Source organism: Callospermophilus lateralis, chromosome 19 (assembly GCF_048772815.1).
Source record: "Callospermophilus lateralis isolate mCalLat2 chromosome 19, mCalLat2.hap1, whole genome shotgun sequence".
In the NCBI taxonomy this organism is placed as follows: Eukaryota; Metazoa; Chordata; class Mammalia; order Rodentia; family Sciuridae; genus Callospermophilus; species Callospermophilus lateralis.
The window spans coordinates 14868665-14896273 of NC_135323.1; the positions used below are offsets into that span (position 1 = coordinate 14868665).

At 35.9% G+C, this 27609-nt stretch overlaps 1 protein-coding gene across 1 annotated transcript in view; it reads left to right on the plus strand.

Annotated features, from left to right (window-relative positions):
* LOC143385433 (phospholipid-transporting ATPase ABCA3-like) overlaps positions 1-27609 on the plus strand; it is a 121416-nt gene that overhangs the window by 27070 nt on the left and 66737 nt on the right. Inside the window, exons 10-15 of the mRNA XM_076840923.2 lie at positions 3-181; positions 1153-1287; positions 12612-12741; positions 26162-26316; positions 26545-26700; positions 27037-27247. Of these exons, the coding sequence (XP_076697038.2) occupies positions 3-181; positions 1153-1287; positions 12612-12741; positions 26162-26316; positions 26545-26700; positions 27037-27247 (966 nt within the window). The remainder of the gene's footprint in view (positions 1-2; positions 182-1152; positions 1288-12611; positions 12742-26161; positions 26317-26544; positions 26701-27036; positions 27248-27609) is intronic.

Here is a 27609-nt window from a genome sequence, read left to right on the forward strand (position 1 = left end):
AGAAACAGGAATTAAATGGAATAACATATTCTCATCAGCCAATCTGGACAACTTTTTATTTGCATATGTGCTGGGAATGTTTTTATTTGATACTTTCTTATATGGTCTTGTGACCTGGTATATAGAAGCTGTCTTTCCAGGGCAATATGGTGTGCCCAAGCCATGGAACTTTTTCTTGAAGGTGAGTTCTAATGCTTGTTATTCAAAGAGCTATAGTCCTTATGAGGTGGTTTTAAAAATATCTTAAAAACCATCATAATTTAATTTTGCACTGTCTATAATTGAATCAATAGATGAGGTGAAAGAACTATTCTTACCTACCCCCGCCCCAACTTCACTAATTTGTTTTAGCTTTTTCCTAATGTATGCTAAGCCCTCATGTATTTATATAAATGTGTGCATGTGTGTGTATATGTGTGTGTGTGTGTGTGTGTGTGTGTGTGTGTATATGTATGTATGTTGTCTATGTACTCACAATCTGCTTTACTTCCTTGGTTAGCCAGGTTTCTTAGAGTCAGAATCATAGAAAAATGGGAAGCATGAACATCTTGCCTTCTATTATTTTTCCATATTCTTTTTTTTGTGGGGGGTCAAAATGATAGAAAAGGGTTGGAGAGCTTTCATACTTTTCCATTCAATTTTGGCATTTTATGTCCAGGTTTTCATAATGTGCAATACAAACATTTAAAATTATGTTTGATGCTTAATATTTGACTCACATATTGCTCAGAGAAGATCAGGCAGAAAGTGATATAATTCTTTTACTATAACCTAGTATTGGAGCAATTTTCTTATTTTCTCCCTTGAACAGTTAGGACTTAATATCCTGCTCTGAATACTGTTGGATTCAAATTATAACCAATTAGCTTCAAATTATTTTTAAGCCCACTTTTTAATTGATTTTTAAAAATGACAGCAGAATGCATTACAATTCTTATTATATGTATACAGTACAATTTTCATATCTCTGGTTATATATAAAGCTTCAAATTTTAATCCAAGGAATTTTCTAGAGTATATCTCAATAAAAATGCCTGCTAACATTTATATTGAGATAGAGTATAGAAAATGGATTATAGAAATACATTTGTGTTTTCTAATGTTTCCATTTTCAGGGCCATTACAGTGATAATATTTTTATTCCCTTCTTAGCACTCTTACTGGTTTGGGGAACCACCTAAAAAACAACTTGAACCAATTCAACATCATGAGACAATTGAAAACAAGTATTTTGAAGCTGACCCTACTGATTTGGTAGCAGGTATTCAGATTAAACACTTGCACAAGGTATTATTTCACATACCTCTTTTACTTAATGAAACTAATATTTAGCTTACATTCATTGTAAATGTTCATTATTAGAAATACAAAGAAAAAAACTTAGGTGCAAATAAAAGGTTGTAGTCATTGTGTTTACTTCTTTTGGGAAATATCAAAAGGAAATTTATACAGTATATTATAAAAAGTCACATCTTCTTCCTACAGAATAAAATCATATTGCCTATAAACTGTAATTGTCTACTCTACAAATTATCTCATTTAAAATGCAGGGTCTAGTGGAGCTTGATGTTTTGAATATGTGAACATAAATTTCTGGTCACAAATATTTTATATTCATATGTGAACATAAATTTCTAGTTACAAATATTTTGTATTCATCTGCTTGCAATCTGCCTGGGCATTTGATTGGGGGTTGGGGTGGGCCCTCTCAGTTTATTTGGATCATCTTCAGGTGTTCAGAATTCAGATAAATAGGTTTTCTGGCATTTCCTCACCTCTCAAAGATCTGCTTAAACAACCCACCCCCTAACTCCATAGCTTAGTGATATCCAAAGCATTCTTGAAAATTTGGCTATCTTTGTGAGATGTTTAATACTCTTATGGTCCCCTCTGCCTTTATTATGCAATATGATGTCTCTAATTGGTTACCTTAACCCAGATTAAAACTCAGTCTTTCCTGGTGTCAGGAGAATTTTTCATATCATTTTTGTGAATATTTATAACCTATAATAAAAATGAATGATGGATGAGATTTGCTCAAGAAACACACCGGCTGTGACGACTTCCCAAAATCGCCTTTTATTTCTTTATTCTTTTCTTGATTGCCCCTGATAACCTCCTCTAATTGCCAAATACTTCACCGCTCCCCATATTTCCCTAAGACTTGCATATCCAGGATCATAACAAAGTTCAGAAGAAACCAAGACCTTGGGTGTATTTTTCATTCATTCATTCATTCTTGGTGAAACAGCAAGTTATGGTCAATGTGCTTGAGGAACTTACATTCTAGTGTAAGTAAAAGTAAGTTAGCAATTAAATAAACAAGATAATTACAATATATGATAAATTTCATGAGAAAAATAAAAAGGATGTAGAAATAGAATGAAAAGGAGAAATATTTCAGGTAGGTTATCCAATGAAAATATGGTCATTGTAAATGCTGATCGCCCTCTATAAAAATAACCTCAGCTGAATAGAACCATCTCACCCCAAATCAGGCTATTTCTGGGTCAGCTTAAACCAAATGACTGCTCAAAATGGAGATACAAAGGCCCAGCTCTTTCCTCCAACTCAGGTCAGTTCTGAATGGTCATCCAAGCTACATAACTCTTTGTCAGTTTAACTTTGTTATTATTGTACTGCAGTCCAACTATTCTGTCTCCTAAATCTGTATCCTTCCCTTCTTCACACAGATGTTGGACCCAAGAGCACTCCTATATGCCAATCTCTGTCTTACATAAATTGAACCTAAATAGTGATTATTGGTACCCAGAATTGACTGAGAAAGCAGATGGTGAGAAGTAGACTGTGGTAGAAGGTAGCCGTACAATGTTTATAGGTGATGAATTGAGATGGTATACCTGGGAAAAGAAGGGTACTGCTAGTTGTGACATGTATCAAGAATTTGAAAAATATGGGATAATTAATAATTATAAACACCTTGTAATTGGGTGCTATTGTTAGGGAGAAGTGACACACTGGAGAAAATGAAAGACCATATATTATTAGTGTAAAATCTAGTGAGCTTACCAGAAATCATATAAAAATTTCTCATCCTCAACAACCAAAGAGCAGAAAAATCTGAAAACTAAGCTCAACTCTTACTCATAAGTCTAAGAGACCTCTAGGGCAGGGGTTGAGGCTCAGTGGTAGAGCACTCGCCTAGCATGTGCCAGGCACTGGGTTCGATCCTCAGCACCCCTTAAAAATAAATAAAATAAAGGTTTTATTTTAAAAAAATAAGAGACCTCTAGAGAATGTTATATCTTCTCTTGCCACCATGAAGCCTTGATTAGAATGAGAAATCTAGGACCACAAATTCTGACTCATATTTTCTCCTTTACCTTCAACCTACAGAAATGATCTACTCCTTCCTTTTAAGAAGTAGTTTTCATTCTCCACTTTTTTCAATATGCTGCAGTGGCCTTTGCCCCACAAGACAACCCATACACACTTCTGGCCATTAGGAAAATACCTTGAATTATGTTATAAGATGTAACACACAGCCTCCAAGATGACCTCCAGTCACCTATATCTTCAAATTTTCATGCCTTTGAATAGGGCTGACCTAGTGCTCAGTCAAAAACTTCAGAAGTGGCAGGATCATTTTCAAAGCCTAAGTCATAAAAGAAATTTAAGCTTGAATATTGGTCTCTCAGATTGCTTCCTCATTACATATTAGTAGTTTGTCAACATCATTACTTGTAGTAATGAGAAACAGAAAAATGTACCTAATGAACTGGCTGATTGATCTAATGATGTCTCCAGGAAAATTGATGAAGGAACTGCCTAACTTCTTCTTGTTTCCTTAGGGGAAAAGGCAATAAATGTGAGAGGAGACAAACTAAAGAAAGAAATGTAAAATATAAAGAATCCAAGAATTGGTTTTGATAATTCCTAGCTTCTCCAAATGGTGGATTCTGTTGAAATTTAAAAAAAAAAATCTTTGAATCAAATATCAAATCTCAGTCACTGTCAGAAAAACATGATTTAAAATTTTGAAAGCCAAAATTGTAAAAAGTATTTTGTCATAAACCTCAAAAAGATACAAAATGGTGCCTCAAAGGATTATACAATCATATAATAGAAATTCTAACAACTTAGAGAATTATCTATCAGGAGCTTCAGCAGAAAACAAAGGTAGAGAAAGATTGTCTTAATATGTCTGTGCAGATGGCTTTTGTGGCTTAGGTTGAACCCAGTGTTTTATATGAAGTTTTGCTAGAAATTGTACCAACTTGAAATGACAGAAAGTACAAAATTAAAAGAGGCCATTTGGCCTTCAAACTTCTACAGGTGGAAAGCAGTCTGAAAAGAACTTGGCTTCAGACAGGGCTACCTTTCATGGAAAAGGAAGCATAATTAAGAAGAGTCCTGGAAGGTGGAGCCAAGAGCATGGGGAATCATTCTCTGATCTTGAGTCTTAATCAAAGTATTGCCAGCATACCAAGGAATGGATTCAGAATTTCTAGTCACTCTTGTGTTTCTTGTTTTCCCCTTTTTGAAAGACGGTGTGTGGAGTGGGTAACGTGTTTATCCCACTATTTTATATTAGGTTTGTGGGGAAGAGTGAAGAATGAAAGATTTCATGTTTGTTTCACAGGCCATAAGATTTAGAGGAACTAAAGTCTAGAAAATATTTTCAAGAAACAATAGCACAAGAGCCTCATTCACTCCTGGATTTGATTTAGGTTACAGAAATCTGGTCTTTGAGCTGATGCTTCAGCTGAGAGCAGGTGAAGGTATTTTGCATGTAGGAGGATATGAATCATTAGAAGTGGTTTCTAATTGGCAGCTTTCATGATGCCCCCCAGCAATCCTCTTTCCCTTGCCTGTACTCCCACCCTGTGCCTTCCTCCCCCACATTGAATTCAGCTGACCTGTGTGACCTGTGTAACACTACAGAAGTGATGGTACATGTTTTAGTGATCTTTTTCGCTGCTGTTTCTTAAGGCCCTAACTAGAGCGGTTGTAGAGGAGTGAGTCTCTTTGGAAGTCAAGTCTTCTGGTCTCAGTAAAGCATTCAGTTGACTACATCCCAAGTCAACATTTTGACAGTCTAAGCAGTAAGAAATGTACTAGCAAGAGGAACATCAGCATCATTGAAAACTGCTGTTAGCAAGGGGAATTACTACCTCAGTACTGGACTGATAGCAGTGAAAATGATGATTCTAAAGTCATAGACACTGGTTGGTGGCACAGGCATGAACACTTTTTCTAACAACAAGTATTGAGTGATAGTCTGGAGAAATTGATCCACAAATGATGATTGATACATAGTTCCCTTAAGGCAAGGTAGATGGACAGCCAGCAAAGGTACTGCCCAAGCCATGCAATCAGAAGAAAGGATGAATGGATCATCAGGAGTTGGAGTACAGGCACATAATATCAGTCTATGATCTTTCCATAGTTTCCAGGTTTCAGAGCTGATGTCTGTTGACAGAGGAAGGGCTTAGTTGTTAAAGAGAAACTCCTTGAAACATCACAGCAAATGAATGTGATAATGGTTACCATTTATGGTTGTGCATTTGCAAAGGGAAGCTATTTGCTTGGATAACCATACTTAGAGATCAAAAGAAACATCATTTTCCCCTTGTTAGGGCCAGGAATACATGCAGGATAGACAATAAATGGATTTTAAACCCTTTTCTAGTTTATAAGGGTACATTAGAATCCACCTGGTGAGTATTTACACAGTTGTCAAATGTATCCTTGGAAAATAAATATTTGGAAGTTGGAATAATTTCTACAATGACTCCTTGCCTCTGGGGAAGAACTGTTGTACTAGGGAAGGTCATGTGTAATTCTTTGAAACTACCTAATTCCACTGGTCAAGATGGTAAATTAATTTTTGGAGGAGTGGAAAAGATTTTTTATTTAATATTTTTTAGTTGTAGTTGGACATAATACCTTTATTTTATTTATTTTTATGTGATGCTGAGGCTCAAACCCAGGGCCTCAAAAATGTTAGACAAGTGCTCTACCACTGAGCTATAACCCCAGCCCCAGAAGAGCTATCTTTAAGCAATGTGTAAGTAGTGTTCTCTCATTATATTATGATTTAACTCAACACTTTGTTCCTTGCAAAAGTCCATCTAGACGGGTTCTGAGGGATGAGAATGGATCTCTTGCAAACTTAGTAGTCAACCTAATTGTAATTGCTGTGCCAGATGTGGCATCTTTTACCTGTGATACACCATTAACACAGCCTAAGGATATGACACAGTGCCATTGATTTGAGAAAATTCCTTTATCCAACACTTAACTTTTTCGGGGTTATGAAAATTCCTTGGCTCTCTGTCCTAACATAATCTGAAGGGAACTTGACTAGCTATTCATCTTACAGAGCATCACTCTGATTTGCTGTATTGATGACATCATTTTAATTGGACCAGATAAGCAAGACATGACAAATATATTTGGAGGCCTTGGTAAGACATGTATTCTGAGAAGGGGTAGGATAAAACCTATAAAGATTTGGGGACACATTAGTAAAATCTTTAGGAGGTATTAGTCTGGGTTCTGTTAGTACAAAATATATGCCCCAAAGCCACACCCCCAAATGAACCACTTCCTCCAGTCATACTCCACCTGCCTCCAATTACCACTCAGTTAATCCCATCAGGGATTAATTCACTGATTAGATCAAGGCTATAACCCAACCATTTCTCCTCCAAACCTTCTTGTCTCACACACAAGCTTTTATGGGACACCACACTTCCAAACCATTTTGAAAGCAGCATGTTCTATACCTATTGATACTAATTTGATTCCGATATGAAGTGACACAAAGGCTGCCAATTTTGAGTATAGTCCAGAGTCATAAAGGCTCTACAGCAGACCCATGTATAAGCACTCCTGCTGCTTGAACATTACAATTAAGCTGACTTTATGGTATTAGTGGTGTCCTACTAGAAAAAATGTATCATTGCTTTTATGGTTAAGCATTAGTAGAGTTCTGGATCAAGGCCATGCCATCATCAAATGAATCAGAGAAAGCCATCTTTCACAAATAGTTGCTGATGTTGCTATTGGCCTTGATAGAGATGAAGCAGCTAAACATGGCACGTAAAATAACCATTTGTTCAGGCTAACCATTTTGAGTTGGATTTCATTAGATCTACCAAATTAGTAAGCACAGGCAAGGCTAGCAGCAATCCATTATAGAAGTAATACCTAAAGGATTGAACATGAGCAGAATCAAAGGACATGAGTAAGCTGTGTAAGCAGGGAGTCTAGCTCCTCATGTCTTCTACCCCAGTTTCATCAGTGTTTCTTTCTCGGCTCATAGCTATGGCTATATTAGGAATCCACCTTAACCAACTCAAGGAAAAAGCTTGAGCTTTGTCCATAGGTAGCTCATCTTGGTACATGGGTAAAAGCCAGAACTTAGCAGCTACACTGCTGCCCCAAATAATGAGCCTTGAAGGATGAAGAGGAATTCCCCCAAAAGGACAAAGCTTCAGACCATTCACATGGTCATCTGCTTTGTGTAGCATGGCCCCAGATTGCTAAACTCATAGGCAAGAATAAATGTTCTAGACAATTAGTTCAGGGTCCTAGAAGAAGAAAGATTGGGGACAAGGAATTCTAGGATTGAGGCATGTGATGTAAATACAGGAATCAGAATAAAATGTGAAGACCTTTGTAAATGTTAACATTCAGCAGAGATTATATGCCAAAGAAGAGGCAGTAAATAACTAGCTGGACAAACTGGTTGAACCAGTGAGCATCAGCCAGCCTTTTGTCAGTGATCATAATCACCTGCAATGGCAAGGGTACAGGATAAACTTAAAGCATGAGCTCTCACCATGGCTTATCTTGCTACTGCTATTGCCAAATATCCAACATGTCAACAAAAAAGCATAATGCTGATCACCATTTCTCAAGGAAACCAGATCACTTGGAAGCTAGAAATGCATTGGACTGAAAGAAGCTTCTTTTCATCCTGACATGAATCAAAAATTTATTCCTGGTAGAATTTTTGCCTTTTCTACTTATAGTTTACTTATAGAGCTTCGGCCAACCATATATCTCACTGGTATGGGATCCCACAAAGTATCACATAAAGATTCACTTTGCCACAAAGAAAGCACAGTAGTGAAACTACAACCATGGAATAATACACTGGCCTATCACATTAAGAACCTGCTAACCCAAGGGAATAACTTATTGTCTTGGTAAAGGCATATTTCAGGCAATTGTCTGAAGTGAATACCTTGTAAGAATGAGGTGTTGTCCTCAAGGATGCAGGATACATACTAAAGCAAGTGGCTGTTGTATGGTGATTTGTCCTCAGCAAGTAGTGTACATGATTGGAAACAAAGGAGTAGAAATAGGACTGGACTTTAAAGAAAAAATATTTTTAAAAAAGACTAGGAATGTAATCACCATACAACCCAGCTACACCACTACTCCAAAAGATTTAAAATCAGGATACTATAGTGATGCAGCCATATCAATGTTTATAGCAGTACAATTTACAATAGCCAAGATACAGAGCTAATCTAGGTACCCTTCAACAGTTGACTGGATGAAGAAAATGTGGTATGTATACATAATGGAGTATTATTTAGCCATAAGAAAAATGGCATTATGGCATTTGCTGGTAAATTGATGGAACTGGAAACTACCGCGCTAAGTGAAATAAGCCAATCCCCGAAAGTTAGAGGTTGAATATTTTCTCTGATATGTGGAAGCTAATCCAAAATAAAAGAGGGGGGACTAAAAGAGAAGAAAAAAAGAAAAGGAGAAGGAATTTCATCAAAACAGAGGAAAGGTCAGTAGAGTAGACCAAAGGGATTAAGGAGGAATAGGGACGGGAATAGGGAATAACGGTGAAATAAATCTTATTGAAGGCATGGATGTGGTGCAGTGGGTCCTGGCACTGGGTGTATCACAGGACACTAAAGAAAAAAAGTAAATTTTAAATGGATTGAAGAGGTGGAGTGGAGTGGAGGGAGGGGAGTGGGGGTGCCACGATGGGGACTACTGGGGACTGAATTGGAGTGGGTTGTATTCAGTGTTTTTTTTTATTATATCAGGGCATATCTTGGTGTTGTATATAGCTCTAAAAAAGGAATAAATAAAAAGTATATCAAAAATCACTATAGGCCTTTTGAATGAGAGGAATATGATATTGTTTGAAAAGATCACTCCAGCTGCTATAAGGAGTATTATTAGAAGAAGGAAGACAAATTGAAGGCTTTTATCATAGCTCAGGTAAGATATTATGGAAGCATTGACTATGCTGAAGATAGTGGAAGTATAGAGATGCAAAACATAGGTTGGATGTGTGTGATTGAGGGAAAAGAGAATATTAGTGTGCATTTTCATTTTGTGACTTAAAGAAAAGGTCAATTAGTGGAGTAATGTTTGGATATTGGAGACACTAGAGGATTCAGGATTTCTTTGGTTTGTTGACTGATAAATTTTTAAACAAGTGTGGGAAATGAGGAGCATGTTTTTGAATATAGGAAATTTAATCATTCATCCAAGTAGAGATTTCAATAAGTAATTACACAAGCCTGATGCCTAGGTCTAGGAAGAAGATGTGATGAAAACACTTAGCCACCATTTGGAGTGAAAAGTCAAATAGATTTATTTTATTTTCTCTTACACAGGTCTTTGTATTCATTATCAATGGGTTATATTAGAAGGACTATGTCCTTTAATTTTGAATTACATGGGCTTGAATCCCAACTCTTCCTTTAAACTATTTTCACCTCTTTCATGTTTTTATTGGTATATTATAATTATACATTGCTGTGGTTCCAGTCAATTAGTTGCTCGGCTACCTTGTCGCTGGGGGGTAGAGATGCAGAATCAACACACAGACCCCTGGAGCTGGTGAGAGAACTGGCTGTAGACCCACCTCAGGACGTCATCCAGTAGCTCAGTTTATTTTTAGAATGCATATAATTGTTATAGAGTTTGAATGGGGCATGCCCATCAATCATACACAAGCAAGATAGTATCCATAAGCCAATCATCTTATGCCTAATGTAACCACACTATGAGGATGCTCTAAATATTGCTATCATCAGGAAGGAACTTTATCCCTAGGGGAGGGGATTTCTAAGAAGTTCCATTCCTGAAGCTCCTGGCTATCAGTTTCCTGGTCTGGCAGCTTGGCAATGCTAACCACAAGTGCTAAGGATGTGGTTTCACTAATGGCTCGCTAGAGCAGAGCATCCCATCCTGTAGGCATTCCTATCAGGCCTGAACAAATGTAGATTCTTCAAGCACTCCAAGCTGCTCATAGATGCTAGCTGCTAGCTGTAAACTGAAAGTTATTCCAATATTACATTATAGTAAAATTTATTATAACCTATTTGTACCTGCACACACAAAAAAAGATAATTTTATTTCATTCCACAGTACTTCCACCTTTCCCTTCCCCTCCTGCATTCTCTATCCCATTTCTCTGCTTTACTGGCCTTGATAATTTCTTAATTGATTCATTATAATTATACACAAAAGTGGGATTCATTGTAATATATTTGTACATACACGTAGCATAATGAAAAAAGCATTGCAACGTCCTTAGCAATCAGGGAAATGCAAATCAGAGCATTTCCTAGTATTTCTGTTGGTCTCCCTTCTGTTTTAATGAGGTCCCTTCTTTATTCCTTTTTTATCTTGATCTTATTCATATAAAAGAAAAAATTTGATTCTTGACATTATTTCACTTAGCACTTTGTTTTCTAGTTCCATCTATTTACCAACTATTTAATGAGATGATGATAATGTTCTTTATGAATGAATGAAACTCCATCCTGTGTGAGTGTGTGTGTGTGTGTGTGTGTGTATCATGTTTTCTTTATCTGTTGAGAGACACATAGACACATTCCACAATTTGGCTTTTATGAATTGTGCTGCTATAAACATTGGTAAACATATATTACTGTGCATTGCAGATTTTAATTCTTTTGGATAAATACTAAGGAGCTAGAATATGGGCTGGGGTTGTAGCCCAATGGTAGAGTACTTGCTTCACATGTGGAAGGCACTGGGTTTGATCCTCAGCACCACATAAAAGTAAAGATATCATGTCCATCTACAACTAAAAGATTTTTTTAAATACTAAGGAGCAGAATAGCTGAGTTCTGTGATGGTTCCATTCCTAGTCTTTTGACAAATCTCCATAATGATTTTCAGAGTGGTTGTACTAATTTTCAATCCCATCAACAGTACATAGTGTTTTCCCCCCTCATCCTCACCAGTATTTATTATTATTTCTATTCTTTATGGATGCCATTTTAAATGGAGTAAAATAAATTCTCAGTGTAGCTCTGATTTGCATTTCCCTGATTGCTAAGGACGTTGCAATGCTTTTTTCATATATTTGTTGGCCATCTGTATTTCTTCTTTTCAGAAATGTCTGTTCATTTACCCACTTATTGATGAGGTTATTTGGGTTTGTTTTGTCTTTGGTATTTTTTAGTGCTTTGTGTATTCTGGATATTTTTGTATTTTTTTCAGAAGAATAGCTGGTAATATTTTCTCCCATTCTGAGGACTCTCTCTCTTAACATTCTTCATTGTTTCCTTTACTGAAGCTTTTTAATTTGATAGTATCCCATTTATTGATTCTTGGTTTTAGTTTTAGAAGTCTTTTTTAAGAAAGTCGATACCTTTACCTATTTGTTGGAGTGTTGACCCTATGTTTTCTTACAGCAGTTGCAGAGTTTCTGGTCTCATTCCTAGTCTTTGATCTACTTAGAGTGAGAGATAGAAATCTAGTTTTTTTCTTCTACTATGTATACTGAGTTTTCCTAGTACCGTTTGTTTAAAAGTCTCTCTTTCCTCCAGTGTATGTTTTCAGTGACTTTGTCAAGGATCAGATGAATGTACGTGTGTGAATTTGTCTTCTGTTCTATTCCATTGCTCTTCATATCTGTTTTTATGCCAATACCATACATTTTTGTTACTGTAGGTATCATTAATTTGAGACTGGGTTGTGATGCAGTACTCATCTCATTTTTATTAAATAGTAACCAAAATCTTCTTACAAGTTTATATAGCATTCATGTCTGCTCCAGGTAAGAGAAAATCCACATACCATCTCTCCTTGAAAGTTTCTATGTTTTATTAAATTTCAGGCTAGTTGTTTGCCTGTAAACCTCACCTCTCTGATGGGTTGGAGAAAAGTTATGGTTTTGTAAATTATTCAGCTTCTACTTGTTGCCAGAATGAAAATGATGTTTTTCCAGCTTTTTGCATCCTAAACAGAAGCACCGCTAGTCTACACAAGGGAAAATTTCAGAAAAAAAATCTATGTATAAGTTTTTTATTGGCATTTCTCCCAATTAAGACAAAGAAATGAACTGAAGATGATTGTGGCAACTTACCGACTTTAAGATGGTAATTGAAATAAAGCAGAAACAGATGAAATTTTCAGAGGATATTTGTAGATCTATTGTGAGATTCTGAAATGTATGTTCCTGTAGAAATTTGTTTGTTTTCACAGTTCTATCTTTTTTATACTTTTTCCTCATAAGATTAATGATGTGGTCTTATTTTTGTCTATAGATAATTGATATGAGTGCTTGTTCTTCCAAAGTGATTGTGAAAAATATATAATTAGTATTTGTGGGTTTCCCCCCACAGGTATTCAAAGTGAATCATGCTATCAAAGTAGCGATTAAGGACTTGTCTTTGAATTTGTACGAGGGGCAGATCGCTGTTCTTCTAGGACATAACGGAGCAGGAAAATCCACTACTCTTTCAATTCTTTCAGGTATGTGTTCAGTTCTCATCAGAAGATGTCTTCACCCAGAAATTGTAAATAAAGCAATGAGGCTTTTGTGTATATTCTTTATGTTAAAGTTTAGTCATTTAGTGATACGTAGTTTAATAAACCACTTTCTTTTTAAGTTTACAGATAATTATGAAAATTAGAATGAGAATTTTGGAGGGAAAGACATTATATAATGTAGAAATGGTTAATGTACTAAGGAGACATAGCAATTTTTAGTACACATGCATCAAAGAACAGAGCATCAAAATAATTAAAGCAAAAAAACTGACTTGAAAAAAAGAGTAGACATGTTTACAATTATACTTGGAGACTTCAACACTATTCTTTCAGTACTTGATAGAACCAAAGGGCAGAAAATTAAGGATGTTGGAAAATTAGCAGCACTATTAACCAACATGATCTAATTTGTGTTTATATAAAACTTCATCCTAACAGTTGGGCCTAATTGCTAGGCATAATACCCAATGAGGCAACGAGCTTAATAGACAAGGCAAAGAGACAGCCAAAGAGACCATGCTAAAACTACTGTCATCTCAAGGTGATTTCATAAGAGAAGTGTTTACTTTCCAAAGAGTGGTAACACCAAAAACATTATGCTGCATGGGAAATAGAATTAACCAGAATAGTCTAGCAAAGTTACAAAATAAATGATGACAAAAACCATACCTGATGAAGACTAAGGGGAATTGGTATCTACAAAAAATTTCTCAAATACATTACAAAATATTCAGTTTTCCAAAAATGTTTGAGACATGCAAAGAAACAAGTGTGAATAATACTGGGGCAAAAGAACAGACAACAGAAACTTGTTATGAGAAGTTCCAGATTTTAGGTTTAGAAATCAAAATGGTCATAATAATAGTTCAAATAAACCATGATTAAAGAAGTAAAGGTAGAGCATTCAAGATGGAAGTGTAGAGGAAGGCTGCATTCCTAATTCTTCTGTAGCTCAGGATTCAAGCAGTAGGAGTACTGCCTCTAACAAGGTAGGTAAAAGGTATTTCAGTAAAATCCAGTATTGGACTTTCAAAGTGTCTTAGAGATAAAGAAATTTGGGTACAATAAACAAGAAAGAATACATTTGAGCTGAGCTGGCAGTGGTGTGCCAGAAGTGGTATTGGTGCTGGTTCACCACAGAGGGAGGGAAAACACAGAGAAATACAGATTTGATATGGAAAAAACAACATTAGAAAAGCAGCCTGAATTTAGCTGATCCAGAGGCTGCACTGTGCACTGATGCTTGAAAGCACTTTTTTTCAACTGGCCACAGAGAGCTGAGGTGAGAGCCATCATGAAGCAGCCACACTGCAGCTGCTGGTGTGGAAGCAGGAGATTGTAGCAAACACTGCCACACTGTCCTCGCAAGTGCCTACCAGGTGGCCTAGGGTATACCTAACAGGACATGAGTGAAAAAAGGCACAGTTAAGATTGTATCCAGGGGATTCAAGTCATAAAAGTGAAGAGGAGACCAATTCACTTCTCTTTTGGGTCTGGTGGCTCATGTGACCAGCAGAAGTGAGCCAGGAGTCTGAACAGGTGGTGTGAACACTCAGGGACTCTGTCTTGTGAGCAGCAAAGTGTGTGGAAAATTGGCTCCCCTGCCCCGTGAGAGGAACTCTTTAGGGAGGCTCTTGAGATCCAGACTCCCATCAGAGATCAGCAACTGCTAGGCCCTAGAGGTATGTTAATCTAATAGACACCACCCAACAAAGTCGCTAAGGCCTGATTAGATCTAAGTCTCACCTGCCAGAAATCACCTCATAGAGCTCTGCAGAAGTTTTACCCTGGAAGTGCACAGATCTGGTCTGTATGGACAAAACTCCAACTGACAATACTTCCTAATCCATTCTACCTCATACTGGTGGGAAGGAAAGCTGAGACTTATTTCAAACAGCTTCAGTTTTAGGCTGCTCCAATTAGCAGCTCAGAAAACAACACAAAAATAGAAAGGGGTTCACAACTCCAAACCCCACCCCCCTCAGTATATAGCTCAAGAAGAGTCAGAGACATTTGGGCATAGACAGTGACTATCCATTCTTGTAAACTATTTTGACCACTGCAGTAGAGATTATTCCTTCATTTTATCATTAAGAATCTTGTGTGTGTGTGTGTGTGTTCGTGTGTGTGTGTGTGTGTGTGTGTGTGCGCATGAGTGCTGATTGATTCAAAGACATATGCATATTTGTTTCCTTTTTCTCATTTTAAGCATTTTTTAAAAATATTTTTTAGTTGTAGATTGACACAGTACCTTTATTTATTTTTACGTGGTGCGAACCCAATGCCTCGCACGTGCAAGGTACATGCCCTACCACTGAGCCACAACCCCAGCCCCTCATTTTTAGCATTTTTTAATGTATTTTTCCTTGCCTTCTCTTTTAAAGATTAGAGGTTTTTAGTTTAGTTTGCATTGTTTTCATTTGTTTGTGTCTCTTTTCTTCTAACAGCAAAATTCTACTGTTCTCTCTTCTTCTCTCCCTTTACTTTTCTTCTCCTATTTTTTCTCCTCCTTCAGTAACCATCGCCTGCTACCTCTCTTCTGTATTCACACTGCTCACTTTTTGAAATTATAAGCTCTTTTCTACCTTCCTAGAATATTTTCTTTTCTCCTAATTAACTGTATTTTTACCATTTTTTATAACTAATTGGTTTATATGACTTCTGCCCCCCACTCCTACTAATGTGATTATTACTGCTATGGATGGCATGGTTGGCACCTGCTGTTTGCTTTAAAGCCAGATCTAGTTTATGGTTATTGTTTTTTTCTTTTGACAATTTCTGACCCTACCATTCCTGTTTTTTATGGTAATTAATGTGTAGATGTCAGTACGAACTGGGTATGTACTTCAATGTTGTGTATCATTTGCATCAGCTGTTACTATTGTTTGGCCCTATTCTGTGAGGTTCTGAGAACCTACAGGGACACTATAAGTTCACAAGGTAGAGGCTCTGCTGCTGAAAAATGACCACACACCTTATTCCAAATTAAATTATTGACAGTCTTCAGCTACACTTTATATAAAGAACAGAAAAGACAGAAACCCAAACTAACAATGAGACTTTGTAAATCCTACCACATTCAAGCTTTGGGGACTAATATACTACACAAAATAGTAGAAACCCATTGTCAAATGCCTTATCTAGTTCATGTTTTTTTTTTTAATATTTGATATCATTCACAACCCATTACCTTAAAAATGCTGGTGAAGCCAGGCACTATGGTGCACACCTGTAATTCCAGCAGCTTGGGAAGCTGAGGCAGGAGGATCATGAGTACAAAGCCAGCCTCAGCAAAAGTGAGGCACTATCAATTCAGTGAGACCCTCTCTCTAAATAAAATATAAAAAATAGGCATGGGGATTTGGGGATCTGTCTCAGGAGTAGTTGAATGCCCTTGAGTAATCCCCAGTATGCCCACCCCACCCCCCAAAAATGCTGGTGAAACTAGGAATCAGAGGAACTTACCTTAACATTATAAAGCTTTGACAAGCCCAAAGTCAACATAATATGGAAGGTATAATTTTTTTTGAGAGAGAATTTTTAAAATATTTTTTAGTTTTCGGTGGACACAGCATCTTTATTTTATTTTTGTGTCGTGCTGAGGATCGAACCCAGTGCACTGTGCATGCCAGGCGAGCATGTTACTATTTGAGTCACATCCCAAGCCCAAGTCAACATAATATGGAATGGAGAAAAACTAAAAGCTTTTCCTGTAAAATCAGGAACAAGACAAGGTTGTCCACTGTCACCACTCCTATTCAATATGGACCTTGAAATGTTAGAGCTATCGGGCAAAAAAGAGAAATCAAAAGGATACAGATGGGGAAAAAAATAAGTCAAACTATTTGTCGACAATATGACCCAAAAAACTCCATCAGAAGTTTATAAATGAGTTTATAAAGTTTCTAGAGTTTATAAATGAGTTCAGGAGAGTAGCAGGATACAAAATCAGCTTTCATAAATTAATAAAGCTTTCCTGTTTTCCAACATTGATTCAGCTAAAGAGGAAATTAGGAAAACTCTTCTCATTCAAAATAACTTCAAAAAATAAAAAAATCTTGATAATTAATCTAAGGTGGTAAAAGAGCTATATAATGAAAAGAGCACTGAAAAAATAAAGTGAAAATGACCTCTTAGAAGATGGAAAGACTTCCCATGTTCTTTGATAGGCAAAATTATATTGTCAAAATGGCCATACTATCAAAAGCAATATACAGATACAATGCAATTCCCATCAAAAATAGCAATGACATTCTTCACAGAACTAGGAAAAAAACTATTTTTAAATTCATTTGGAAGAATAAAAGACCCATAATAACCATAGCAATGCTAAGCAAGAAAAGTGAAGTAGGAGACATAACAATACCAAATCTGAAATTATACAGTACTAACAAAACAGCATGGTAGTGGCATCAGAATAGATATGAAGAAAACAGAACAGAATAGAAGACACACAGACAAATTCACAGACCTGATACTTGAAAAAAAAAGCCAAAAATGTATTTTGCAGAAAAGATAGCCTTTTAACAAGTGGTGCTTGGAAAACTGGATTAGCTATATGTAGAAAGATGAAACTAGATCCCTATCTCTCACCCTACACAAAACTCAAATTGGAATGGATCAAAAGACTTGGGAATAAGACCAGAAACCCTGTAGCTGCTAGAAGGAAACACAGGGTTAACAGTCCATTATATAGGCACTGGCATTGACTTCCTTAACAAGACCCCCAAAGTGTAAGAAATAGAACCAAGAATCAATAAGTGGTATGCCTTCAAACGAAAAAGCTTCTTCATAGTAAAGGAAATGATTAAGTGCATGAAGAGAGAGCCTACAGAATGAGAGAAAATTCAGGCCAGCTTCTACTCTAATAGAAGATTAATATCCAGAATATATAAAGTACTCAAAACAGAAGGAGGTAAAATGGTGGCTTAGAGTGAAGCAACATTTCTCCTAGCTCAGCAACCCAGAACTCAAGCAGCAGGAATACTGCTTCTCCCTGAGGTTTAGAGTGACAAATCATGAGACTGGAGGGGCAGTCTACCCTAGCCAAACCAGAGACTGTTTGACTCATTAAACAGATCTAAAAACAAACAAAATAAAAATTTGTTCTGAGATTGTCAATCGTCTATGGAGAACCTGTCCAAGAGCCATTTTGGAATTGCAGCACCATAGAGCCAACGTAAACTGGAAACCCAGATCCATGGGCATGTCTGAGCCTAGAAGGGTCTTGGCTGGGCCTAGCAAACCCATGGAAAGTCAGAAACTAGGGGCATTTTCCCAGGGAAACACAGGTTACAGAGAGCCCTATGAGACTTGTGGCTCATAGCTCCCCCATCCCCCGTGTAATGGGTTAGGAGGTTGGAAGGGTGGGTGTGATGGCATTTGGCTCTCAGCTTTCCCAGCCAGCCGGTCTGACACCCACAGGTCAGACCCAGGGCCCATACAGGTTGGTACTCACCAGATCATAGCACCAGCCTAGTCCCCAGCTTTCTCTCCAGTCTGGTATCCACTGGTTCCTGGGCCTCTGGGACCTTCCAGGTCTGGCACCAGTCTAGCATCCACCCAGGCCCTAGTCCCCAGTCTCCCAAACTCCCGGCCCCCAACCCAGCCCACCAATAGGCCTACCTGGCCTGCAGCTTCATTACCACTGGTCCATAGCCCTGCTTGCCAGGTTGCTGCTTTGCCACCAGTCCTGCCCAGCCCAGTGCATAGCTTCACTGCTAGCCCTCAGGACCCACAGGTCAGGTGGGTTCCCCATACATGGCCAGCCACTTCTCTGGCCAGCCACTTCACTGCCCACCTACTACCCAGCTTGCCTGGCACACTACTTCACCACCAGACCTGCCTGACCTAGCCAGCTGCTTTGCTACCCAGCCCACAGCCCAGCCTGCCCACACTAATCTCCCAAGAAGGGAAACTGGGAAGTCTTAAACCCCAACCTTCAACTTGTGGAGCAACACAATAAAAAGGAAGGACTCAACAACCCACAGTCCATACTCACACTTACCTCAAGAAGAAATAAAAATCAGATAGGCACAAACAGTGAACATATTCACTGACTGACTCTTTTGTCCACTATAGTGGAAATTACTCCTTAATTTCTTAGCATTTCACCAAGATTTTTTCCTTTTTCTGTTGTTTTTGTTTGTTTTTTATATTGGGGTTTTGTTTTATTTGAATGTGTACTGATGCAAGGACTCCTATACATTTGCTGCTTCTCATTTCTAGCCTTTTGTTTTGTTTTTCAAAAGTGTTATTTTCCCATGCTCTGTATTTTGTGGGTTAGAGTTTTTGATTAGCATATTTTTTTTGTATCATCTTTGCCACTACTCTATCTCCCTTGTCTCCCCCACTTTTTTCTATTGTTAACACCCAAATTTCATTCTCTCTCTCCTTCATATTCTTCTATTTTTTTCCTTCGCCTTTCACATTAACAACATATCCTAAGTTACCACTGCATCTACCCCATTCAGCTTTTGCAATTTCAAACACTTTTTTATCCTCATCTTTTTCTTTCCTATTACACAACTCTATCCTTAACAACTCTTAATGCCAATGATGTATATAATATCTGCCCCTACCACCAGTGTCACAGCAATATAATATGACAGAAGTCATAGATTTTAAACCAGACATAATGCATGATTATTTACTGTTTTTACTGATGGAAATTGCTGATCCTACTATTTTTACAATTAACTCTAGATATCAAAATAGGAAATAAGGACCTAGTCTGCTGGTGTGTATTGTTTGCATAGATTATTGCTATCATTCAGCTCACTTCCCAATCTGTGAGGTACTAGTAACATAGAAGGACACTATAAACTCATAGGATAGAAACTCTACAGCATCATATCCATCCAGATAGATGGGTAGACACACAGACAAAATGAAAAAGCAAGGAAACAAAGCATTCAGCAACACAAAACATCTCAACAATAGACTCCATTGATACCACAGTGGAGGAAATGTCAGAGATGGGATTCAGAAAGTTCATGGTTATACTGAAATCAGGGAGACAACATAAGAAGTATAAGCTTACTTCAATAAGGAGATAGAGATTCTGAAGGACAATCAGTTCCAAAATCCTTGAAGGAAGCAATAAACCAAATTAAAATTCATTTCAAATACAGGAGGCTCATAGTACCCCAAATATACAAAATTACAGTAGGCACATAATGAAAATGCCTAACATACAAAATGAGGATAAAATTTTAAAGGCTGCCATGGGGGGGAAAAAGGTCACATTTAGAGGGAAACAAATCTGGATGTCTAAACCCAGCCCCTCAAAGTTAGGAGGTCTTGGAATAATATATATAAAGCTCTGAAATAAAATGGATGCCATCCAAGAATATTACATCCAGAAAATTAACCTTCAGAATTGAACTTGAAATAAAAACCTTCCATGATAAACAGAAGTTAAAAGAAGTCACAACGAGAAAGCCTGTACTACAAAACATACTCAGTAAAACATTTTATGAATAAATGAAAAATAAAAGTGAAAACCAGCAAAAGGAGGAAGTGTGCTAGAAGAATATTCAATCAAAAGAGAAAATAACTCAAAAGCCAGAACTAAACAAAAGAGAATTAAAATCATTTCTCAATAATAACATTGAATGTCAAGGGCCTAAACTCATCAGTCAAAAAGACATAGACTGGCAAATTGGATTAAAAATGAGACCCAACAATATGCTGTCTTTAAAAGACTCACCCTATAAGCAAAGACATCCACAGACTGAAGGTAAAATATGTGAAAAAACATCATTCACATGGATCTCAAACAAGCGAGAATTTCTATCCTCATCTCAAATAAAGTGGAGTTCAAGCCAAAACTAATCAGAAGGGACAAAGAAGGGTACCTCATACTGCTTAATGGAATCATATATCAACAAGACATAATCATAAATATTTATGCCCCAAACAGTGGAGCAGCTACATACATCAGACAAACCCTTCTCAAATTCAAGAATCAAATAGGGCTGTGGATGTGGCTCAAGTGGTAGCGCACTTGCCTGGCATGCGTGCGGCCCGGGTTCGATCCTCAGCACCACATACAAACAAAGATGTTGTGTCCACTGAAAACTAAAAATAAATAAATAAATAAATATTAAAATAAATATCAAACAGACCACAACACAATAATACGGGGGGACATTAACATACCTCTCTCATCACTGGATAGCTTATTCAAGCAAAAACTAAATAAACTATAGAAGTAAAAAGTATAATTAATAATTTAAACTTAACAGACATAGAATATTTCATCTGTCAATGACTGAATACACTTTCTTCTCACCAGCACATAGACCCTTCCCTAAATAGACCATATTTTAGGCCACAGAGCAACTCTTTACAATTAAAAAAATGGAGATAATATCTTGCATGCTATTAGATCGTAAGGGAGTAAAATTAGAAAACAATGATAAATTTTTTAAAAAATAGAAGTTACTCTAATATCTAGAGAATAAATAATATGTCATTGAATGACCAATAGAAGAAATGACCAGTAGAAGAAATCAGAGTTTAAGTTTTTAAAAAAAAAACTTAGAGGTAAGTGCAAATAGAGAAAGAACTTATCAAAATCCCTGGGACACTAAGAAGGCAGTTAGAAGAAGAAAGTCCATTGCATTGAATGCATTCTCTAAAAGAATAGAAAGTCACCAAGTAAATAGCCTAACATTTCATCTCAAAGACCAAGGAAAAGTACAAATCAATACCAAAAGCAGTAGAAGACAGGAAATAATTAAAATCAGAACCAAAATCAATGAAATTGAAACCAAAAAAATTCAAAAAAATCAATGAAACAAAAAGTTGTCTTTTGAAAAAATAAAGTTGATAAACCCTTAGATGAGTTAACAAAAGAGAAAACTCATATCACTAAAATTTGTGAGGAAAAAAGAAATATCACTATGGATACTGTTGAAATACAGATGATAACCAGAAATTACTTTGAAAATCTATATTCCAATAAAATATAAAATCATGAAGATATCAACAAATTTCTAGAGACATATGACATATGACCTACCCAAATTGAGTCAGATAGAGCATTATTAATCTCCAATAATATAGAAAGAACTCCAAAAACTTAACACCTATGTAAACCAAATAACCCTATCAATAAATCAAAGGTACTGAACAGGTACTTTAAAGAAGAAATGTGACCAGTCTATGAAAAACTGTTCAACATCTCTAGCTATTACAGAAATGCAAATTAAAACTACACTGAGATTTCATCTCACTCCAGTGAGAATGGCAATTATCAAAAATTCAAGTAACAATGTTGGTGAAGATGTTGGGAAAAAGATTCTCTAATACAGTGTTGGTGGGACTACAAATTGGTGCAACCACTGTGGAAAGCAGTATGGAGATTCCTTAGAAAACTTGGAATGGACTCACCATTTGACCCAGTTATTCTACTCCTTGTTTAGACCCAAAGGACTTAAAATCAGCACATTACAGTGATATATCCCCATCAATGTTTATAGCAGCTCAATTCACAATAGTCAAGCTATGGAACCAATCTAGGTGATGAATGGATGAAGAAAATGTGAGATTATATATTATATAATATATAAAATGTGAGATTATATGTATAATATATTATATATATAATATATATATTATCTCACATTTATTACTCAGCCATAAAGAAGAATAAAATTATGGCATTTTCCAGTCAATGGAGAACCTAATGTTAAGTGAAATATGCCAGTCCCAAAAAAACCAAAGAACAAATGTTCTCTCTGGTATATGGATGCTAACCCACAAAAAGGCAGTAGGGAAGAGAAAAATAGAAATTTATTGATTTAGACAAAGGGGAATAAAGGGAAGGGAGGTAAGATAGGAATAAGAAGGACAGTAGAATGAATTGAACATAATTTTTCTTTGCTCATATATGAATACATGACCAGTGTAAGTCCACATTATGTACAACCACAAGAATGGGATCTTAATTTAGATGGGTTGTACTCCACATATGTATAATATGTCAAAATACACTCTACAGTCAATATATCTAAAAACAATAACAAGAAAATACACTAAAACACCAAAAATTCAAATAAACCACTCAATAAAATAGGCAAAAGCACTAAGCAGGAACGTCTCAAAAAATATAGAAAGAAAGAAAAACACAAGTGGCCAACAAAATATGAAAAAATGTTCGTTCAGCATCTTTAGCAATCAGGGAAATACAAATCAAAACTACACACAAGATTTCATCTTACTCTAGTCATTATTATAAATAATAATGAATGCTAAAGATGTGTACAACACTTGTACATTGTTGATGGAACTGCAGACTAGTATAACCACTCTGGAAGTGGTATAGAGATTTCTCAAAAGACTAGGGATGGAACAACCATTGGCCCCATCTATACCATTCCTTGGTATTTTCCAGAAGTTCTAAAATTGGCAGACTATGGCAATACAACCACCTCAATGTGTACAGCAGCACAATTCACAATAGCTAAATTATGGAATCAACTCAGGCTCCCATCAATAGATGAACTGATTAAAAAACTATCATATATATACATATAATAAAATCACACATACATATCTATACATACCAAGCTCTATTAGCCATGAAGACGAATAAAATTATGGCATTTGCCAGAAATAGATAGAAATGGAGAATATCATGGTAAGTGCACTATGCCAAACTCAAAGGTCAAATGTTTTTGTTCATATGTGAAAGCTAGAGTAAAATAAAGGAAAGTATAGGATATAAAGATAAAGGGTAGATTATTAATTTAGAAAGAGGAGATGAGAGAGTAGAGGGATGAAGAAGGGGAGTTAATGCAGAAGGAATTCTTTTTAAAATCATCTTATGCACACATATAAAAATGCCACAGGGAATTTTACCTTTGGGTATAAGTAAATATACCAATCAGATATAAATATATGAGTAAAAAGAAGTTTAGTAGAGTAGAGGAAGGAGAATGGGGGTGGGAGGGAAAAGGGGGAATTGTGAGCTGAAATCAAATTCCATGCATGTAAGTTTTTGGGATGAACCCAACTACTATATAACTTAATCTCTAATTTAAAAAGAAGTATTCTTTAAAAAAAGAAATAAAGGAAAATAATATCTCAACAAATAGTAAATATTCATAAATATAAATCTTTAAAAAGTACCACATGGGAATTCTGGATTAACTATAATACCCAAATTTTAAAATTCATTAAAGTTAATTAACAGGGAATTATGGAAAAAAAGAATCAGTTAACTTGAAGACATTGATAGAAATTATGCAGTTTGAATAATAGAAAAAAAGGATGAAGAAAAAACTTAGCATTAGAGACATACATCAATATATTTATAATATGAGTACCAGAAGTGGAGGGTGGAACATTCTAGAAAATAATAGTTGAAAATTTCCAACTTTGCTGAAAACATGGATCCAAAAGTTCAACAAACCCCAAATAAGATAAATGTAAAAGATATCTACACCCAACATACCACAGTAAAAGTTCTGAAAAAGAAAGAAAAAATGCTAAAGAGCAACAAGAGAAAAATGACTTATCACATGCAGCAGAGCACCAGTAAATCTACAAGCTGATTTCTCATCAGAAACAATGAAAGCAAGAAGTCAGTGGGATGACATATTCAAAGTTCTTATATTTATCATGCAGAAATGAACATTCCTAGATAAGCAAAACGTCTGAGAATTCATTGATGGGAGATCTTCCTTACCAGAAATTGTATTAAAATACATATAATTGTATTATTGGGCTTATAACATATAGAAAGATACTATGTTTGACAGTAACAGCACATATGAAGTAGGGACAAAAAGTTAGAATAATATGATTCTAGATGGCAATACAAACTCACAGGAAAAAATAAAGGGTATTAGTGACAGTAAATATAATTCTACTAATACATATTTCTACTTCTTTCTTAGCTTCTCTAATAAGTATAAAAATACACAGGTACATAATAGCAATGTATTGTTGGGTTGGTAACAGAGATATCACATGTATAGTCAATAATAGCCTAAAAATAAAAAAGAGGAAATAGAGCTGTTTAGAAGTGATGATTAAATAAATAGTTCTTTGGAATTAGTATAAAGTCAAAGTGTAGATACTAATAAAGTATATATGGGTAATTCTTAGAGCAACCACCAAGAAAATAAACATATAAATAGTGAAAAAAAATTAAAGGAATTAAAATGTTACTTCAAAAGAAAGCAATAAAGGAGTCAGAGAAACATAAAAAGATGAGACATAGAACACAAAATAGGAAAATAAATTGTTAGATTGGATGAAAAAAATAAGATTCTGCTCTATGCTGTCTACAAAAGATATATAATTTGAAAGTTAAAGAAAAAAGATATCATGCAAAATGCAACTGCGGGAATGCTACAGTGATAATACAAATACCAGATAAAATATACTTTAAAACAAAAAGTCTTACTGGAATCAAGAAAATATATTTTACAATGATAAAGATTCAATTCATCATGAAGTAACAACAATTATAAACATTTATGCACCTAACAGCAGAGCCCCAAAATGTGTCAAAGAAAAAACTTACAAAATTCACACAACAAAATCTGATTCATTCTGCTACTTGGGAGGTTTAGATAGAAGGATCACAAGTTTGAGGCCAGCTTCAGCAACTTAGTGAGACCCTGTCTCAAAATAAAAAAAAATGAAAAAACTGGAGATGTAGCTCAGCAATAGAGCACCCTTGGGTTCAATCCTCAGTACCTTGTAGAGAAAAAAAAAAGGTGGGGATTAATGAGATGAGCATGGTAGTCAGTAGGCTAAAACAAGAGGATGCTTGGCTTACACCCACAAGTTTCAGACCAAAACAAAACCAAAAAAGATTAATGAGTTATCAAGAATTTATCCATTTTGTCCCATCATCTCAGATGTGAAACACCTATAAAAACTCAAATTGAGCCACAAATATGCCACTTCTGGTCATTTTGAAATAATATTTGAATATTTATCATATTCAGAGAATTGAAAACTTAGGGCTTAGTAGGTTAAAGGATAAGTTTTATTGTTTGTATTTTCAAATTTTAAAAGAGTCTACCCCAGGCTAAGGCAATGCTGATTATAACAATTCATTCATCTTGCCAAATGACTGATGGTAATAATGTTGGATTCTCCTCGTTTAACACTCTTTCATGTTTTCATTATCCAAGTAATTTGCACTCATCTACACTCATTCAGCATGAAATTAAGCAAACAGAAAAATAAAAAAGTATTTCTAATATCAGTAACCTGAAAATAGCCCTGGATATTTTCTGGAATTTTCTTCTTTGTGAGATATTGCTAAGACTAATGAGTACAACATGTAGGTTTCAGAGTTGAGGTGCTAATGAGCAGTTTGTTCTCATGTTACCTCAGAAAAACAGGTTTTGTTTTATCTTCTGCTTGATTTTAGGTCTCTATCCTTCAACCAGTGGAGAGGCCTATATTTATGGATATGAGATCTCACGACACATGACAGAAATCAGGAAATTCTTGGGCTTGTGTCCCCAACAGAACCTGTTGTATAACTACTTGACTGTTTCAGAGCACCTTTACTTCTATTGTGTGGTGAGTCAAAGATAGCTTCCTTCTTGTTATATTCATGTACTTTGGGTAGATTACCAATTATCAATATCCTTAGTTTTTTAAGTTCAAAAATTGAATTTGATGAATTCTCCTTTAAACATAAAGAATGGCAAAGGAAATAAACCACCACAGAGATGATGTAAGAGCTGAAATGAAATTTCCTACAAATATAGTTGGAAGCATCATGTAAACTCTGACTTCTATTTCTAGATAAAAGGAGTACCTCAAAATTTGCATCGTCAGGAAATTGACAACATGCTGTCAGCTTTTAACCTGCTAGAAAAACGTGACGCATTTTCAAAGTCATTGAGTGGAGGAATGAAGCGCAAGCTCTCCATCATTGTAGCTCTTATAGGGAACTCCAAGGTAAAAAACTAAAAATGGATTCCCCTTCATTGTTCAGATATTCCGAAATATTAGCAGACACAAACATGAGAGCTGATAATGGATCTAACACACTAAAAGCAACCTCCTAAATTAAAATCAGATGGGTTCATAGTAAAAACCTCATTGGTTAAAATGGCAGCAGGTTTGGAATTATTACAGCATGACTAATTCAGTTTTGTCTAAATATTTTATCTTCACTCAGTTGGACAAATGACTAAAGAAGCAAAATAAGAGTAAACCCTGTAACTGGTAATATACTAATGATACCAGTACATAATGTTTAGATGGTCATGGAATTGTTCTTCTGGAATTTAGGTGGTGATACTTGATGAGCCAACATCTGGCATGGACCCAGCCTCAAGAAAGGCCACCTGGGATCTCCTTAGGACCTATAAACAGGATCGCACCATCCTACTGACTACTCACTACATGGATGAAGCTGATGCGCTGGGTGACCGCATAGCCATCATGGCCACAGGATCCCTGCAGTGCTGTGGCTCTTCAATATTCCTGAAACATTTATATGGTCTCTCTTCTTTTGTTCATTCTTAGAATATTGACTCCTAATAATATTCATTTTAACATAATTTTATTATTTTTTTGTGTATCTACCCAAAGCTTCAGTGATTCCCTCTGTTCAATTAATTCAGGTTCGACTATAACCCATTTGAAATAATGCTCCTATTTTCTTCAAAATTCAAAATTATTTAGCACCTTTTTGTTTATATTTATTTCTCCCATATGGCTTCTAGTTAAATTTGATCAAATGCAATTTTGTCTTCAGTAAAATAGACACAAGTAGATAGATGATGGACAATGAATTCGAGAGATAGATTGATGGATTCTAAGAGGAATGTGGAAGCAGATGTCTCTGCATCTTGTTTCATA